Raw genomic sequence first — 20,738 nt, forward strand, 5'->3', positions numbered from 1 at the left:
GGTGACTGCCAATGTTACATAGGAGGTGACAGTATTCGGCATAAGATGCCAATCAATATGTGAAGAATTTGAGGCACTGAATTGGACCCGGAACGGAACACAAGGAAAAGCAGCCAAGCAATCCAATTCATACAAGGAGGGAGGATATGAAAAATTATCACCCTGCAAAAAAAGACCCTCTGTGGAGGAGACCAAGATCCACAAAGGGCACTCCATGTGCTGCTTCTCCTCAACCCATCAAGCCTGTCATGAAGGCTCTGATGCAGCATCGAAGTTCCTGCCCAACACCAGATATAGAAAGGTGTCCTCCTAAGGACTGGATGACTCGACTGCCTCTGCAGCTGACATGGATGGGACCACCCCCAGAGAAGACAGAGTTAAACGCAGAGCAAAATCCTGACAGACCTTACTCCAAAACTCTCAGGCATTTCAGAACTGGAACCAGTGGGAGGAAAGGGGGGGGGGGGGGGGGGGAGGGAAAGACCAGAAGCATGGGAAACCACATCTGCAGGGAAAGGAAGAGACTTGGACTTCAGGGCATCCAGCTAATCAATCTGCCACGAATGCCTAACTCAAACAAACCTAGCTCGCAAAGTGGCCACTGCCCGAAATGCTTCCAAATGACAGATAAAATCAATTACTGCAGAGACCCAGTGGGAACACACCTTGCACAACTCAGGGTCGTAGGTGCTACCGACTCAACAGGCAGCATGTGGGACAGAGACTAATCAATGTCTGGTAGCAAACAAACATCCCTCACACTCTCACTCAGTGAGGGCGGGCTCGACAGGTCCATCCATACAGACCACAACAGAAACCAGCAGGAGATTCCCAGGGCCTGAAGGCGGGTAACCACTCAGCATCTCAGGCATCAGTGCCGCTCTTTGGAGGAAGTCACCATCCACAGTCAAAACCACCAGGATATGATGGAAACTGCATTATGTTGTATACACAAATGCATGACCCTCCATGCACCAAAGCACAACCAAAGAACTCCCACAGCCAAGGGGGAGAAGAATAAAAAAATCCATGAATAGTCCAAGGCGAGGTTCTCCACCCCAATGATCAGACCTCTCGGGTGCGAACTCCTGAACACACCAGAGAAGGTAACTGACAATGCAAGGGCAGCTTTTGTAGGCACACAGGAAAGAAAACCTTAAGCACATGCAGCCCAAAATGCAACAAGAGCCAAGCCCACACAAGTGGGACCAACACACACACACACACACACACATGCAAAGCCAGAACTAAATTACAAAAAGAATACACAAAGCAAATGACCCCCTCAGGACAACAGTCCAAGGATGGCTGGCACTTTGATCGTAGGCAAGCCCCTCTGCTTCTAACCCGAGACTGGAACACTACAAGAAGCACTTCAGAGTGCAGCAAAAGTAACAGAACTAAAATGGAGAGTCAACTGGTAGTGTTAATTGGTACAACCAGATTCAAGCTGATTGAATGAATCCCTTGTTCTGTGTGAATAGTTTGCAGAAGTGTTTGGCAGTTCTGAGGCCTTGTTTTTCTGTAAACCCTTCAGTTGTCTGTAAAGCTTCACTGACTTTCTGGAGGCTTTTCCCAGTAGGGTGGAAGATTGTCACCCACTCCTTGTGCCTTTGTGAGGTGGTGGTGTTGGATGGGGAAGGACAGGTTCTGTCTCTGGTCTCCAGTAAGCCAACCAGAACTTCCACAACTTATGTGACCTTATAGTATGGAGGAATCTTGGCAACAGTTTCAGGAAGCCACCGGGAGGGCTTCCTCCAGAAATGCTACTTTCTGTTATACTGTAAATGCAGACTTATAGATCACGTTGTATTTTCAACAAGTGGTATAATATGAATGAAACTTTTTGAAATACTTACTTTCCATTAGACTCCATGTCACCTTGTTGAAAATAAGCAGCAAATCGATGGAGGTACTGATCATATGGCAAAAGAGCATGTGTCTCTGCTCCATAAAAGTTATGATACCAAACCCCAAGCATTGCAAGGATTACAGGAATCTGGAAAAGTAAAAGCAAATATACAAGACAGTGAACCCTTCGGAATTCAACAACACACTTTTTACAATCTGTAATCAATGTTTGCCAGCAATAACCTGAATTTACAAAATTATAAATCCCAATCTAGTTACTTATTGAGGGAATTGATATACAGTACTAGATACATAAAAACACTGAGCTTTTAGATACAGTAATCTAAAAAAAAAAAGATCTTGTATGCTTCTTGTGTAAACCACTAAACAAAATCTTAAAGGAAGCCAATTAAATAAACCACACATTATGAGCATTAACCTGGAGCTGTGAGCACGAGAACTAACTTGCCTTAACAATTAAAGTGTTTTGATGCACCAACATACATTTTAATAAAACCATTTCATCTACATGATTGCTAATTGATGTGGTTCCAGATATCAGGCCTGGAAGACAATCTTAAAGTTACATGTACATGGGTGCACGACATAGCAGATCCAGGACTTTTTTCCAACTGTTTAACTGGGGTGCAAAATAAACAACATTAATTACAACAAATTATTTCAAGTTATTATTACAAATAAATAATTACCTAAACTTCATTTTTAGTTATTCATAATCTGTCGAGAAACCAACACTGCAAAAGTTAATTAAAATATAATTTTAATTTGTTAGGACTTGTAAAATCTGTGATCTTATTTGTAAAAAAAAAAAACAATTATACTGTACTTACATTTTTTTCTAGGGGAGCAGTCTTGAAGTGACTGTCCATAAAATGAGCTCCTGAAAGCAGCTTTTCAAAATTGTCATAGCCAATGTGTAGAGCTATGGACATACCAATGGCAGACCACAAGGAGTAACGTCCACCAACCCAGTCCCAAAAGCCAAACATGTTAGCCTCATCGATTCCAAATTCCTTCACCTTAGGACCGTTGGTTGAAAGGGCAACAAAGTGCTTAGCGACAGCTGAAGCCTAGAAAAAAATAACTAAAGTTTCACCATATGTTTCATATTTGCATAGTCAAATATTTCTTTTAAGAGAGACTATTAATTATTAAAATAATAGACATAATGAAGTACAGTCTGATGCATCACCACACTTCCCTTTACAAGTCATATACAAAACATACAAACAGGTACAAACAAATTAATAGAACATCTGGAGAGAAATGATATATCGGTATGGATTTTGAACTCAAAAGATCCTGTGTAACACATCTACTTAGTTATATGATAAGAGCCACAAAGATGCTATAGGAGAGATGGTCGAGTTGACTGTTTATATGGACCTAAAAAAAAAAACAGCGTTGAATGTAATGAAACGCCATTTTCTGGTTGAGCCCCCGGAGGCTCCCCAGAGCTATTGGATTTATATGCGATATATTAGTCTGGGGCATCAGTCGGAATTCAGCTTACCAGGGACCACAAGCCAGAACTTTAACCCCCTCAGAGAAGCACGGGGAGCAATGGCCTAAGAAAATCCCTTTGTACTTGTGGGCATTCCATGTCTGCCATAAACTGGGGTTAGCACCCAGAAAGGTAGGCATTTCCTACCTTCCGGTTAGCACCCGAAGAGCCGCAACCGGACACAACACATGATTCATCCCCGGCCTGACCATTCAATTATCAATGACCCAAGGGCCCCTCCGGAAAGCCGCCATCTCGATCTTCACCAGAAAAGGAGACAGCTGCAACTGAACAAACTGACCACCAGGACCAAAGGAGCAGAAACCCCTGTGGCAGAGACGAGCATGAAAGTGGAAAGGCATGCTATGAAATATTCACATGCTACAAGAGACTAGCACATTAAGTATGCCAAAGTTTCAAGATAAAAGAAAGAGGCAATATGATCACTATGTACAAAATACTAACAGGAATCAACAAAATTGACAAGAATTATTGAAACCTGCCCTTCAAGTACACAGATTCAAACTAAGGAAAGAAAGGTGCCAACAAACATTGGAAAGTTCTTTTGAAAACAGTGGTAGATGGTTGGAACAAGTTTATATGAGAAGGCGGTGGATGGCAAAACATTAGTAGTTTCAAAACGTTATATAACAGTACAGTATTGGGAAGATGAGCATTGTTCTCATCCTGTAACTCCACTTGGGTAATTACATGATCGCCTTGTGGTGTATTGCTTACACCCTCCTCAGCCGAGTTTCTCCCTAAACTGTGTTTAGTGTTTGCTCGAAAGCATCTCCCATGTCTGGTGACCTTGTTCAATTTACTTCTGATGGAATTAGCATGCTCACCACAGCTCTCTTGTGTGGTTTGGCTATGTACCTGCCTGCCAAGCTTGCTTTTGATGTTTGTGGTGTCATTCAGATCTTAAGAACTCTGTTCTGTGGGGGGGGGCCTTTTTGCTAGCATATCATTCTTAGTTTTTGGTATTTTGCTCTAAGAAAATGTTTTCAAGACACATGGGCCTAGGTCCACCAATCCCTAGGTGCTCCTTCAACATTGTACCTGTATAACCAGAGTTGCCTTCTCTGGTGCTTGGGAGTTCATCCCCGAGAGGCAAGGCTACCAGGTTGGACAGCCTTGCCCTGGGGGGCTGTACAGTAGTATTGGCCTCTTCTTCACAACCTTGTGGTTGTGTGCATTCTTTTTCTGTTTTATGAGATGAATTAGGGTTCATGCACTAGTTTATACTGCATGCTGGGTGTACCCTTTTGTAGCCAAGTATATCCTGCAGGCTGCATTCGGGGCTTGTTCTTCCAGTTAACGTTCCTAGTGCCTGGGGTGTACCGCATGGTTAGCCACCTTCAAGCCTGGTAATTTCCCCAAGAGTTGCAGGATGGCTCATCATAGACCGACCTGCTGAGCCCGCCTTCACTACATGCAAGTTGAAGGTGCTCCACCATGCTGCTTGCCATGGAGCACTTTTATATTACATAGTTTATATATAAATATTGTTCCTGTTTGGCAATGTATAAGTATTTTTGCCAAATAGGGGTGGAAAGATGCTGTTTCACTGGTCAATAAAGCAATTGGACATTGTCAGAGCTGACAACTCTGACTCTTCATTAAATGCAAATACTTCCTTAATAGACCTTATATTTTCATACTGTCACTGGAAGGCTTAAAGACTTAGGGCAGCAAGATTATTGAAGAATGTAATACAGTGACAGCACTGAGGATAATCACCAAAGCAGCAAGGAACCCCAGCTCTCAAGACAAGAATGTTCCCAGAAACTACTTGTTCTTCAAAAGTTAGGTCTACATAGTGCTTGCTTCATTCCCTCTATACATACATAAATAAAATACAACATAAAACATAAAATACAACATAAAATATAAAATTTAGAGCCCTGTACCCTTACCTCATCCAGGCTAATTTACTTAAGGTGCACACCTACTTTAGTCATGTTCTCTTGATGGTTGACCATCGTAAGCTAGGTTGAAATTAAAATTTTGTGCAGTGAAATTCACCCATAGAGCAGGGAAAAAAATTAGGGTATAAATGGTACCTCCCTTAACCCTTAGACAGTGGTATGGCAAAATGGTCATTCCTGCCTAAGCACAAAAAATAAAATTTCATAAAATAATTTTTCATTATATAAATATTAAGTTGTATGCAAAATGTAAGAATATATTAAAATAAGTAAATAATTTTTCATTTTACTAGGTGGAGGTGCTCTGAAAAGTTGTGCTGTGGTCTGATGTCTGTCAACACACGATGCCCAACTTTGCTTTGCTGAGGTATACGAGAGAACTCTTTTGTTCTCCTCGGATGTTTCTCCAATTGTTTATCACTTGTTTCTCTTTACTGACACGAGTGTGTGTTTTGAATAACTTTGTAAATCACATAATTCACTAACATGTGAAAATGTTTCAATTGACTATTAATTTACCCGGTACACTGCATTACAACCATATAAAGGCTATGAACATAATATACACCGGTACACCGGTGTTGGGCTCTGGGCGATGACATGGCCTAATTGACACTATATGGGCAAGATTATAGATTGAAAGAAAGGCGTAAGCCGCCATAAATGATAATAGGCTCCTAGTAAACGAAACGCATGATAATGGTTCAATTGATTGGTTTACCTGGCATTACCTCATTACAACCATACGGAGTTGTGGAGTTTTGAAAACCTAATGATTATTATCAGTATACATACCATGTAATTATGATGGAATTTCATACAATGGCAATGACTGCATTCACCTAGTAACAACCATGAAATGATAGTATGATTTTTTTGTGGGTCAAGGTAACCTCAATTACATCCATGGTCATTATATCCTTATTTGCATCATAAACCTAAAACCCAGAAAATAATAGTTTAAATCTTCATATAACGATAACCACTGTAAGGTATATGACATCGATTATGCAACCCATCCTCCTGTTTTGATAGTACTTATACTAACGATGAGGACCATAGTATATATACTGACGTACAACAAAATTAGAAAGTGGAAAGCAGCACTATCAAGTTGGAAAAACTGGAAAACAATTTTCTACTTATGCTGCAAAGACAAACTAAACTAACGTAACCTAACCTTACTATGCCTAATACACGATACCTGAGGCCTAATTTAGTACACAGTATTTGCACGCTACACTAGGCCTAGGAATATTTTGTTTAAGCTTCATTTTTTTCCAACTCTATAAAGTGAATAGTACAAAGTTATACTATCTAATTGCTTAGAATGGCAAGCTTTGTACTGTGATGCACAGTTACAAAAACTACTATCTAAACAGAAGAATGGGTTGGATTATGTCTAACAATTTTCATAAATGCACTATATTAGATGAAACAGTTGGTGCCCTGGGAAAGCCATTCAGCCTGTTAAAAATAAAATTCTATGAATTGTCCACATCTTGAGATTTACACGAAAAATAATGAAACAATATGATACCGAATTTGGAGTTGTCACTATATACTAGTGGCAACTACTATACAGTGGCATTGTCCTTGGAATCGAATTAGAAAGTTTTTGTTTTGATAAATATGCGTCTACATCATAATCCCATGTAAAGTCCCATCACATACAGCACCATTTATTAAACATATTCCTCTTGACAATTTTCTTATGCTGTGATGCACTGCCTAACTATTTTTTGGAATGAACTCCACATGCAAATTTCATTATGTTCTACCTTACTGCATTTATACAAAAGACAGAAAAAATATACTGTACTGTACTTACATCTTTAGCAGTAGACAAAAACCAGTTCTTGGCAGAGGTTGCATTAGTAATGGTTTCTTGTGTTGTGAATGTCTTGGAAGCAATAATGAATAATGTTGTTTCAGCATTCAGTATCTGGAAGAAACTAAATTTATGAATTTAAAGTCATAATAAAGGTTATTAGAAGAATACAGCATTGGTATGTTAAGAGAAAAAATTTATGGGCATGTTTAACTTTATTAAATATAAAAACTAAAAGAAACCACCTACTTTCAGAGTCTTTGCCATGTGTGTACCATCAATGTTCGAAACAAAGTGTACATTGGGTCCAATAGCATATGGCTTGAGTGCTTCCGTTACCATCAACGGGCCAAGATCTGAGCCTCCAATGCCAATATTTACCACGTCTGTTATGGATTTGCCTGTATAACCCTTCCATTCACCAGATATGATCTGAAAAAATTAAACAAGTTAAAACTTGCTCAACATGCATATGTTAAAATAATACATCACATCACAATTTTTATTTTTAACCTTCAAAATATGGCAATCGTTGTGTGTTGATTTTCTCGTTAATTGATATCATCATCATTTAAATTTTACATTAACCCTTAACATGCTCGGGGTTTAATATCCTGTCATCCCCACAGACACATGTAATTTTGAAAAAAAAAAAAAAAAAAAATTTCTTCCTAACCTGTTAATTTGTGTTCACTGATCACGGGAAAAATAATAAAAAAATCCTAAGTGGCATATATTGCCCGCTATAGGGCGGGGAAGTCTGGCAAATTATAGGCGCTGACTCAGCGTGCGTCCCAGGCGGTCTGTTGTTCGCCAGCTGTCAGGCCGGAGCTGCCACAAAGAGATAATTACCTAATTATTTTAACCCTTGCACTGCTCACCTATTTTCGGCAAAAACATCTTGGTGCAATTGTCAAGGACATATTTTTGTTATTTTTACAAATGTTCAGGTAAATTTAATGTCAAAATGTTTCCAAAGTCAACTATTTCCATTTCAAAACACAAATAGTAATGAAAACATTAAAAAACATTAAAATATAGCCAAATTAAAAAACAAAAAGCACAACTCTCTGAGCGCCTAAAGGCGCTTTGCGCAGTGCAGTGGTTAATGTCTCTGATTTTTCATAGTTTTTGCTGTAATATTATTCAATAGTGTGTAGTTTGATATATTTATATAATAAAATGAGTGAATCATTGCTGTACTCAAAAATATGGTGTGCATATTGTTGATTCAATTATGTTCATCAATCAGTGAACAAATACTCTGTCGGTTATTACACTATAAGCACAGGTTATATATAAGTATCTGCATGTTTTGTTCACTGTAACGAACCACTAAGTAGCTATTATGAGTCAAAAAGTAATGAGGAGTGACCGCCGTGTACCAGCCAGCCACTCCCGCCCTCCCTCCAGTCATCTGACTCACCCACATTCTCCTCCCACAATAATGTTTTTGCTATAATTCACTATATACAGACGTTATATATAAGTATCTACATGTTTTGTTCACCATAACTGTACATCTAAGCTTGTACGGTGAGTAAAGGCACAAAGACGTAGGACCTCACACAGTCAGTTGATGGCTGCCGCCCTCAAGGCCAGACGCACTAATATTTCTCCTCCAACAATACTGTGTGGTGTTATTACGCTATATACACACATATATAAATATCTACCTGTTTTATTCACCATACTTGTACAAATAAACTGGTATGGTGCCCAAAGAAAATCGTGGTAACCAGTAAACAACACCGTCGTCTGCACGGTGGCGTCGTGCAGACGATGCCACCGCCCTCACCATAATGGCGGCTCCAAACCTTCTCTTGCTGTTTATACCCTCTATACACACGTTATATATAAATATCTACATTTGTGTTCACCATAGCGAACCACTAAGCTGGTATGCTGAGTGCAGTCAATAAAAGGTGGCCACACACAGTCAGAAGACATCGCCACCACCCTCCCTCCCACAGCATTACTCCTCCCTCCAAGGCGCACAGCGCTAAATATCACCACAATCCTGCTATTATCAGAACCCTGGTCAGTTTTATCACAGTCAGGGGCCTTCTGTAATAATATCATCGCTACATAATAGCATGAACAAGTATATTTTGGCATTTTTAGGCGATGCTGTGGTCACAAGCTGAACAGCAGTGCTGTTAGCTCAAGCTGCGTGCGTCAGGCTTGGTTGCTCACTCAATACTGAGGCCAATAACACCCGGGAGTTTGGCCCACGATTTTTTTTTTAAATGGCGTCTGCTTACAAGAGCCCTGATGAAGGTGTGGTGAACCCCATGTATCCGCGGGCTGTTTAAATCTTGCGTAGTACTCCAACACATCATATGATGTGATGCACAGTTGACTGGAACAACGTCCAACACGTCATATGACGTGATGCGCACTAAGGGTTAATGTTTGAATGCCAATTATGCCCATGAATGTAATTAACGGCTTTACAGAAAAATGCAAATACAGTACATGCACCCTTGCTTCAGTGAATCTCCAGTTGCAATGTGCACTTTACAGGCTGACTTTGCTCACCCACCTTGTCAAACAAGTGTCTGGCAAATTTGGTGATGTTAAAAGTTTCAAAATGAAAGAAAACACTAATTTGAGCATGGCCAAACCAAAAGATGCAACAATGATTCCTTTTTGGGTGTTTTGTGTACATTTGGTTTTAATTATGTAAAATAATGTTGTATTCAAGTGTGATTAACCCTTAACCCTGGGGCCGGTCGGCTGAGCGGACAGCATGCTGGACTTGTGATCCTGTGGTCCTGGGTTCGATCCCAGGCACCGTTGAGAAACAATGGGCAGAGTTTCTTTCACCTTATGCCCCTGTTACCTAGCAGTAAAATAGGTACCTGGGTGTTAGTCAGCTGTCACGGGCTGCTTCCTAGGGGTGGAGGCCTGGTCGAGGACCGGGCCGCGGGGACACTAAAAAGCCCCGAAATCATCTCAAGATAACCTCAAGATAACCCTTCAACTGCATACAACAAAGGTTTCACCGATGGTGTGCACTACAACCAGGTTTTATTTTTTATTTTATTTTTTTACCTCATCACTCTGCAGTTTCCTGGCATTTCTTAGCACTTCCATCATGTTTTTCACTCCATTAAATGTCACCCTTAAGGGGCGGTTCTTTTCTTTCTCATATTTTCCTATTCTTCTAAAATCACTGACATTTTCCTTTGAGCCTTCTCCTAAACCTACTATTTTCTCTATGATTTTCATCTCTTCTGCCGCTCGGTCCACCCTAGATGAAATTTCCTTCTCTAAACATCCAAAAATGATTATGGACTTAGTTCTATCTGCAGTGTTTTGTACCAGTTTACTGTTGGTAACCAGTTCTTTCCTAATTGCTTGCCTAATTTCTGCTTCTTGTTGGTCATTTCTGGTTTTGACTTCCGAACACACTTCTTTGATAGTCTCTCTCTCTCTTTTACAACTTCAGCATATGTCGCTTTTATTTCTTCTTTATACTTTTCTAGTTCTTTATTCACCTCCTCTATGTGAGTTGTCAGTGAAGTTTCCAGTTGGAGATCCTTACCTAACTCTATGTTAGCCCTTAGGCTTGCTTGGAGTTGTTCACCATATGAGTCTATTTTCTTGTTTATTTCTTCAAAGTCACCACACTTCACTTTCCATGCCTCATTTTCTTTCACTAGTTCCTTGATTTGCTCCTCCTGATTTGTTACCTTGTGTGTGTGTGTGTGTCTGCCCACACACACACACACACATTTTAGCATGTGCATGTTTGTGCTGCAGTGTTAATGCATTCATGTCATACCTTTCCACAGAAGTCTTTCATGTGATCCAAAACTGAATTGACACCAGGCATGACATCTTCTCCATTGACCATTATTGGACTATTAGACCGGTTACGGAGAGCAATGTGCAACACTGCTCTGTCTTCAGTAAAATTGATCTTCTCTCCTGTGAACATGGCATCTCTAGATTCTTCAATTCTGCGAGCTCGTGCCTGAAGTTGTAAAGATTTTATTAGTAAACTTTTTTACCATAATTTTTTAGAGCCTACAACCAATGTAAAGCATATACAAATTTGTTATAATCAATTTTATTAAAAAACACAGAACATGATACAGTGGATAAATCAGTAAATTATATAAACGTACTCTTAATAATACCACTAGTAAGCAAAGCAGTTTGGGCATGATTACAGAATAGTATAGCAAAACATTTTCACAATAAACCTAAAGTACAGTACAGTACATATAACAATTGGCGAGTAGCTACAGAAAATGGGTCATGCCCTGCCCGTTTATACACAAAACTTAAAAAATTATACAAAAATAATGTGAAATATGTCACATTCACAAATAACTAATATTGTAATACAGGGTAATACATAAAAACTCACCAAGTCCATCAAAAGTTTCAAAACTTCATCATTGATGCGATTTTTACTGTAGTCAAACAAAATGCTTCCATCATCAGGGGTTGTCAAAGTAATACTGAAATAAAATAATGTTTATATTGAGCCATTGTCAGAGCATATGCAAAATTTTTCTCCCACCCATCCTTCCTATACCTCACCCACTCTCACCCCCCCACCCATCCTTCGTATACCTCACCCACTCTTGCCCCCCCCACCCATCCTTCGTATACCTCACCCACTCTCACCCCCCCCCCATCCTCCCTATACCTCACCCACTCTCACCCCCCCACCCATCCTCCCTATACCTCACCCACTCTCACCAACCCACCCCCATCCTCCCTATACCTCACCCACCCACCCCCATCCTCCCTATACCTCACCCACTCTCACCCCCCCCCCCATCCTTCCTATACCTCACCCACTCTCACCCCCCCCCATCCTCCCTATACCTCACCCACTCTCACCCCCCCCCCATCCTTCCTATACCTCACCCACTCTCACCCCCCCCCCATCCTTCCTATACCTCACCCACTCTCACCCCCCCCACCCATCCTCCCTATACCTCACCCACTCTCACCCCCCCCATCCTTCCTATACCTCACCCACTCTCACCCCCCCCCATCCTTCCTATACCTCACCCACTCTCACCCCCCCCCATCCTTCCTATACCTCACCCACTCTCACCCCCCCCACCCATCCTCCCTATACCTCACCCACTCTCACCCCCCCCATCCTTCCTATACCTCACCCACTCTCACTCCCCCTCATCCTCCCTATACCTCACCCACTCTCACCCCCCCACCCATCCTCCCTATACCTCACCCCCCCCCATCCTCCCTATACCTCACCCACTCTCACCCCCCCCCATCCTTCCTATACCTCACCCACTCTCACCCCCCCCACCCATCCTCCCTATACCTCACCCACTCTCACCCCCCCCCATCCTTCCTATACCTCACCCACTCTCACCCCCCCCACCCATCCTCCCTATACCTCACCCACTCACCCCCCCCATCCTTCCTATACCTCACCCACTCTCACCCCCCCCATCCTTCCTATACCTCACCCACTCTCACCCCCCACCCATCCTCCCTATACCTCACCCACTCTCACCCCCCCCCATCCTTCCTATACCTCACCCACTCTCACTCCCCCTCATCCTCCCTATACCTCACTATACCTCACCCACTCTCACCCCCCCCCCATCCTCCCTATACCTCACCCACTCTCACCCCCCCCCCACCCATCCTCCCTATACCTCACCCACTCTCACCCCCCCCCCATCCTTCCTATACCTCACCCACTCTCACCCCCCCCATCCTCCCTATACCTCACCCACTCTCACCCCCCCCCATCCTTCCTATACCTCACCCACTCTCACCCCCCCCATCCTCCCTATACCTCACCCACTCTCACCCCCCCCCATCCTTCCTATACCTCACCCACTCTCACCCCCCCCCACCCATCCTCCCTATACCTCACCCACTCTCACCCCCCCCATCCTTCCTATACCTCACCCACTCTCACCCCCCCCCCCACCCATCCTCCCTATACCTCACCCACTCTCACCCCCCCCCCATCCTTCCTATACCTCACCCACTCTCACCCCCCCCATCCTCCCTATACCTCACCCACTCTCACCCCCCCCCATCCTTCCTATACCTCACCCACTCTCACCCCCCCCATCCTCCCTATACCTCACCCACTCTCACCCCCCCCCATCCTTCCTATACCTCACCCACTCTCACCCCCCCCCACCCATCCTCCCTATACCTCACCCACTCTCACCCCCCCCATCCTTCCTATACCTCACCCACTCTCACTCCCCCTCATCCTCCCTATACCTCACCCACTCTCACCCCCCCACCCATCCTCCCTATACCTCACCCACCCCCCCATCCTCCCTATACCTCACCCACTCTCACCCCCCCCATCCTTCCTATACCTCACCCACTCTCACCCCCCCCCCACCCATCCTCCCTATACCTCACCCACTCTCACCCCCCCATCCTTCCTATACCTCACCCACTCTCACCCCCCCCACCCATCCTCCCTATACCTCACCCACTCTCACCCCCCCCCCCCATCCTTCCTATACCTCACCCACTCTCACTCCCCCTCATCCTCCCTATACCTCACCCACTCTCACCCCCCCACCCATCCTCCCTATACCTCACCCACCCCCCCATCCTCCCTATACCTCACCCACTCTCACCCCCCCCCCCATCCTTCCTATACCTCACCCACTCTCACCCCCCCCCACCCATCCTCCCTATACCTCACCCACTCTCACCCCCCCCATCCTTCCTATACCTCACCCACTCTCACCCCCCCCCCATCCTCCCTATACCTCACCCACTCTCACCCCCCCCCATCCTTCCTATACCTCACCCACTCTTACCCCCCCCACCCATCCTCCCTATACCTCACCCACTCTCACCCCCCCCCCCATCCTTCCTATACCTCACCCACTCTCACCCCCCCCATCCTCCCTATACCTCACCCACTCTCACCCCCCCCCATCCTTCCTATACCTCACCCAATCTCACCCACCCCAACCCTCCCTATACCTTACCCCCACCCATCCTTCCTATACCTCACCCACTCCCACCCATCCTACACAACACGCACCTTATTATGCTAATAAAAAAATGCATCTTCTCTGAATCCCGAAACTTCTCTACATTGCCCGAAACGCTGTATATGTTAGTGCCTTTGCAAGAATGTAAAAACATCAATGTTATGTAATCTCAAACCCTATGTACCTTCTTGTATAAATAAAATAAATAAAAATAAATACAAATAAATAAAATAAATAAATGATAAGACTGCGCTCTGTTAACACAGTAGCACAAACAGTGTGCTAAACACAAGTCAGCCTTTATTTAATATATGTGCCCACTGATTTTAGTGTAGATATGTTGATGTGATCATCATAATACAGTATAAAGATGTTAGGGCAGAAAATCTTATTTTATTCATTAAATTGTATAAGGATAAATCAAAAGAACCTAACAAATATTATCTGAAGACATGTGCTCATTATATGATAAAGTCCCATGTATTTATTCATATTCTTAACTTATTATCAACTTACATTATCTGGTTTTGGTCATAATAGTGTCTTGGAAGACAAGAACTGTAGCGAACACAAACCAGCGCATGTGTATATACGAAAGTATTCATGCATACAAACTTGAATGTGAACTGAACCGACGGTGTTGGAAATTTCCAACAGTTATTCTCATCCCTAATACAACAGGATGTATTTCCTGTATTAGGCTTCATACTCGTCTAATGTTCATTTAATAATCCTTAATACAACAGGATGTATTTCCTGTATTAAGAGTAATAATTGACTAACACTACTAATACGTAGTTTAGTATTGTAGAATTTACTGTATTAGGTTGTGGAACATCATATAATTTCTCCTAGAATTGTGTAGTGTTGCGTCAGCCACGCACGGGGGATAAAATTTCCACATACCTGTAGATCTAACACCAATGTAACCATTTACTTTCCTTTACTGTATTAGGAATAATAATTTAGTAATAGGTTTACTTTTAGTATACAATAGTTTACTGGAATTTCTTTACCCAGCTTAATCGCTGTTCCAGTAAATCATATCATAATCTAACATCATTTCCACCACCAAGCCCGTATTGTTTTATTTGTGCCGTCTACATTAACTGACGTGCACTGTAAGAATTAAACATCACCGCATAGAGAATTTATCTGAACCATCAAGAGTGTTCATACACGCCCCCTTCCCTATTTAGCGTTAATAAATAATTATAATTTATGCTCGAATCCTCACGGCGAGCTATTGCGCATGCGCGACTTTGGGGAGGGAGAAGAGAGGACTCTCGCCATTACCAACAAGAAGCGTGGTGTTCCGTAAGCGGTCCAAAAAATCTGCTCATCCAGCCGGCATCCGAACATCCCTCGATGCCAGATTGAGGACGCAGCTTACCAGAATCATGGACACCAGTTCGGCAGGCATTTTACCTTTTATTAATATTTATAGAGCTCTTAAATATGATTAATATAGGTAGCCATGTCGTCACGCTGCGGGCGTACCCAAAATTCCATGTAAGTGCAGTTCTTTCCCCTCCAAATATTTAGATATTACCTTATGTGTGTGTAAATGCTAGTTTGGGGTGGAAATTACGGAATTATCATTATTGCAGCATGGTGCAACACCCCTGAGGAAGCGTGTGACCGCCATACCCTCACGTGTGCCAAGTAACACTATCTCAAACCGCTTCCAGCCTGACGTACAGTGGACTGCATCTACATCCCCAGTCACAGCTGAGAATCAGTTTTCATTGTAGATAGTACCTTATTATTCAGAGTCCATATATATATCTATCTATCTGATACTGCCATTTATGCATTATTAATCTTCACATTGCAGTAGTATTTTTTGCATTACATATTTTACTTATTATCTATGTGTGTGTATATTATATTTATTCTTATTATTGCATAATATGTTATACATAGATTAATCTTATAGAATACCCCCCTAAAATGTGTCATGGGAGGCTGGCTCTAGAATTATATAATTTACAGTCATTGCTTAATTAATAGAATTTATTTATATAATCATAGATCTATAAGCCACTGATTTTCTCATTCTGATTCTGGTCCTTCGAGCTATCTTAGAATTTATCATTATTTTACATTCCCATAATTATACATTTTCTTAGTATTATACTGGAGCCAGATTTCCCCACAGACGGTAACCAAAAGGGTTATATACGATTCAACCCATCCCCAGTGAGCTACTTCCTTTTCTCCTCCGAACAGTGGCGAAGGTGGGGCGAACACGCTCATACAGGTTCTGAGAGAATTTGATTATTTATCTAGTTAGGGGGCATTCCTTAGGTAGGTTTTGAAACTTCAGTCTTTTGAATCCAGCAATAGTTTGTTCTCACTCACTGACTAATTAAGCAATGCCCAAATAACTTTTTAGGTTAAAAAAGGGTTCTTTTGGTTCCTTACAATAATAAAATTTCTCAAAGACTATATCAGTGTGTAACTTTGCTGATGAAAATTGTTATAGCTTTCTGCAGGCTTTACAACCTACTCATACGCCAGTTGTAATAGAACCCATAATCACCATACCGGAAATAATTGTCTCCGATATCCCTAGTCAAACAAAATCTGTGTAAACACTATGCAAATAAAGGGAACTTAGTCTGTGGAACTTACTCCCTAACATTAAAAAGCTGTCCAACCTATGCCTTATTAAAAAATAAAACCAAAATGTACCTAATTTCATCCTCATAGTTTCCTACCTGGTGATTTAAACTCACACTGTATCTTGTTCTACCCACTTCCCCAATACTGTATATGTGCCTAAGCCATACAAGTTCATTGTTGGTTGTATTCACTGCCATCAACTTATATCATTGTTATGTTGAATACAAATTTTACTACAATGTATCTAGAAATAATCCTCAAATTATGCTACAATGTACATACATGTTGATAATCCTCAAATTTCACTGCAATATACCTACTAATTTTCTTTGAATTTTCTTACAATGTACCTGTTAACATTTTTCAATTTTGCTACAAATTACCTATAGTATAATATATAAATACATACAATGGGGCCTCGACTTACGATGCTAATCCGTTCCCAGAGATGGATCATAAGTCGAAGCGATTTTTCCCATAAGAAATAAGGGGATTTGAATTAATCCGTTCCCCACCCTCCAAAATATTAACATACAAATACATTTTATACTGAATACAATGTTTTTTTCTAACTACAATACAGTACCTAAGTTTATCTTACCTTTATGGAGGGCTCTTGATGGCATATGGAAGATGGTGATGAGGGGGGAGGAGGAGAGTTGTTACTGTTTGGAAGGGGAGTCCCCCTTCCATTATCACATCAGGCAGTGATGTTTTCTCTGGGGTACTCACTCTCCTATGTTTTGCCTGGATACCACTAGGACCTGGTTGTGGTTCAGTGCTTGTTTGTCTCACTACAAATTTGTCAAGAGACATTTGTTTTTCCCTTCGTTTTAACATTTGTCTGTAATGATGCAGCACTTTAGTACCCATAATGTCCTTTTTCTTAGCCAGTATGGTGGATATCTTTGACTGAGATTTGTTGTACTGCCTAGCCAGTCCAACAACCCACACACCATCTTCATATTTACAAATGATCTCTTGTTTCTGCTTTATGGTCATCCTTACGTGGGATCTCATATGTTGAGCCTTACCACTGACTTTCCTGGGACTCATGGCGTGATATATAATAATTACTTTAATGTTCAAAATGCAAAAAATCACCACAAAAGCGAAATTTCTTATAGGCGCGATCGTCACTAAGCAGGCAGCTGTTGTAAACTGGGGCAGGTCGGCCGCATGACCGGGAACCACGTGCTCGGTCGACCCGAACATGTACCAACAAATATCGGAAGTCAACGACACCATTGGATGTCGAGTCGCATTTTTCGATGAAATTTACATCGTAACTCGAAATTATCGTAAGTAGGGGCAATCGTAAGTCGAGGTGCCACTGTATATACTGTATATATATTATATATATACACACACACACACACAAAGTATAATCTCCAGTTTTTATCAAAATGTTCGGTCAACCAAAAGTCAACAACATTTATTGCCAGAAGCATTGTATGACTACTTGCTGTAACTTTCTTAAACTTTACTTTGAGCTCTGTAATTACTTCATACACTCAGGAATATTGGAAGATATTCTTGTGTTGTATCCTGATTTTGCTAGCGAGGGCTAATGGATCAGCCTTACCTTGAGGTTACCTTGAGGTGCTTCCGGGGCTTAGCGTCCCCGCGGCCCGGTCGTCGACCAGGCCTCCTGGTTGCCGGACTGATCAACCAGGCTGTTGGACGCGGCTGCTCGCAGCCTGACGTACGAGTCACAGCCTGGTTGATCAGGTATCCTTTGGAGGTGCTTATCCAGTTCTCTCTTGAACACTGTGAGGGGTCGGCCAGTTATGCCCCTTATGTGTAGTGGAAGCGTGTTGAACAGTCTCGGACCTCTGATGTTGATAGAGTTCTCTCTCAGAGTACCAGTTGCACCTCTGTTTTTCAACGGGGGTATTCTGCACATCCTGCCATGTCTTCTGGTCTCATGTGATGTTATTTCTGTGTGCAGGTTTGGGACCAGCCCCTCTAATATTTTCCACGTGTAAATTATTATGTACCTCTCCCGCCTGCGCTCAAGGGAGTACAGTTTTAGGCTCTTTAGTCGGTCCCAATAGTTTAGATGTTTTACCGAGTGGATTCTAGCAGTAAAGGATCTCTGCACGCTCTCCAGGTCAGTAATTTCTCCAGCTTTGAAAGGTGCTGTCATTGTGCAGCAGTACTCTACTCTAGAGAGCACAAGCGTTTTGAAAAGTATCAACATCGGTATAGCATCTCTAGTGTGAAAAGTTCTTGTTATCCAACCTGTCATTTTTCTTGCAGTTGTGACGGCTACTTTATTGTGTTCTTTAAAGGTAAGGTCTTCCGACATGAGTACACCCAGATCCTTTACATTGCCTTTTCGTTCTATGTTATGATTTGCCTGAGTTTTGTACGTGGTATCCGTTTTTATATTTTCATTTTTTCCATAGCGCATGAGCTGGAACTTATCTTCGTTAAACACCATATTATTTTCTGTAGCTCATAGAAAGACCTGATCTATATCTGACTGGAGGTTCGCCGTGTCCTCTATGTTGCCTACTCTCATGAAGATCCTAGTGTCATCTGCAAAGGATGATACAGTGCTATAGGTTGTGTTCTTGTCTATGTCCGAAATGAGGATGAGAAAAAGTACTGGAGCAAGTACAGTACCCTGGGGGACTGAGCTCTTCACGGTTGATGGGCTGGATTTTATTTTGTTGACCATTACACATTGGGTTCTGTTGGTCAGGAAATTGTAGATCCATCTGCCTATTTTTCCGGTAATTCCTTTTGAACGCATTTTATGTGCAATAACACCATGGTCACATTTATCAAAAGCTTTTGCGAAATCTGTGTAAATTACATCCGCGTTATGTTTGTCTTCCATAGCATCTAATGCCATATCATAGTGGTCCAGCAACTGCGACAGGCAAGAGCGCCCTGTTCTGAAACCATGTTGTCCGGGGTTATGGAGTTGCTGTGATTCCATGTATTTTGTGATTTTACTTCTTAGCACTCTCTCAAAAATTTTTATGATGTGCGATGTTAGCGCTATCGGTCTGTAATTTTTTGCCTCTGCCTTATTTCCTCCTTTATGAAGTGGTGCTATCTCTGCTGTTTTTAGTATATCAGGAATAACGCCAGTATCTAGGCTTTGTCTCCACAGAATGTGGAGGGCCTGCGATAGTGGTTTTTTACAGTTCTTTATGAATATGGAGTTCCAAGAATCTGGGCCTGGTGCAGAGTGCATAGGCATACTGTTTATGGCTTCTTCAAAATCCAGTGGGGATAGGGTGACGTCTGATATATGATTTGATGTTGGTATCGTATCCATGAAAAATTCATTTGAGTTCTCAATCTTTAGTGTGTTTAATGGCTCGCTGAAAACAGAGTCGTACTGCGTCCTCAGTAGCTCGCTCATTTCTTTGTTGTCATCGGTGAAAGTTCCATCTCCCTTTCGCAGGGGCCCGATACTAGATGTGGTTTTTGATCTTGATTTTGCATAGGAGAAAAAATATTTCGGATTTCTTTCTATTTCACTGATGGCCTTTTGCTCTCTTTGCCTCTCCTGGGTTCTGTATGATTCTTGTAGCTTCCGTTCAATTGTTTCTATTTCTCTACCTAACCTTCTTCGCCGTTCTTGAGATAGGGTGCGACTCTCAAGTTGTTCCGCGATTCGTTTTCTTCGCCTATATAGGGAACGACGTTCCCGTTCCAATCTGCATCTCTTCCTCTTTTTTCTTAGAGGTATGCGGTTTGAACATATTTCTAGTGCTACTGAGCTTATTTTTTCCAGGCACTGGTTCAGGTTTGCATTTCCTAGCTGTTCTTCCCAGTTTATTTCTGTGAAGTCCTGGTTTATTCGCTCCCAGTTTATCTGTTTATTATTGAAGTTGAATTTGCTGAAAACTCCTCCACCGGGAATCTGGACTGGTTTTGAAGGTCTACTCCCCATGGTTGTCATAACTTCAATTAAGTTGTGATCTGAGTAACAGGTATTTGTAATCATTATGTTCCTGATCAATTCATCA

The 20,738-nt window shown here is 42.0% G+C and overlaps 1 protein-coding gene across 1 annotated transcript in view; it reads right to left on the reverse strand.

The window, feature by feature from the left end:
• LOC123744981 (glucose-6-phosphate isomerase) overlaps window positions 1-20,738 on the reverse strand; it is a 34,778-nt gene that overhangs the window by 12,848 nt on the left and 1,192 nt on the right. Inside the window, exons 2-7 of the mRNA XM_045725212.2 lie at window positions 11,520-11,613; window positions 10,929-11,120; window positions 7,388-7,570; window positions 7,139-7,252; window positions 2,703-2,942; window positions 1,860-1,999 (exon numbers count right to left, since the gene is read on the reverse strand). Coding sequence (XP_045581168.1) covers window positions 1,860-1,999; window positions 2,703-2,942; window positions 7,139-7,252; window positions 7,388-7,570; window positions 10,929-11,120; window positions 11,520-11,613 — 963 coding nt within the window. The remainder of the gene's footprint in view (window positions 1-1,859; window positions 2,000-2,702; window positions 2,943-7,138; window positions 7,253-7,387; window positions 7,571-10,928; window positions 11,121-11,519; window positions 11,614-20,738) is intronic.

Source organism: Procambarus clarkii, chromosome 57 (assembly GCF_040958095.1).
Source record: "Procambarus clarkii isolate CNS0578487 chromosome 57, FALCON_Pclarkii_2.0, whole genome shotgun sequence".
Taxonomy (NCBI): Eukaryota; Metazoa; Arthropoda; class Malacostraca; order Decapoda; family Cambaridae; genus Procambarus; species Procambarus clarkii.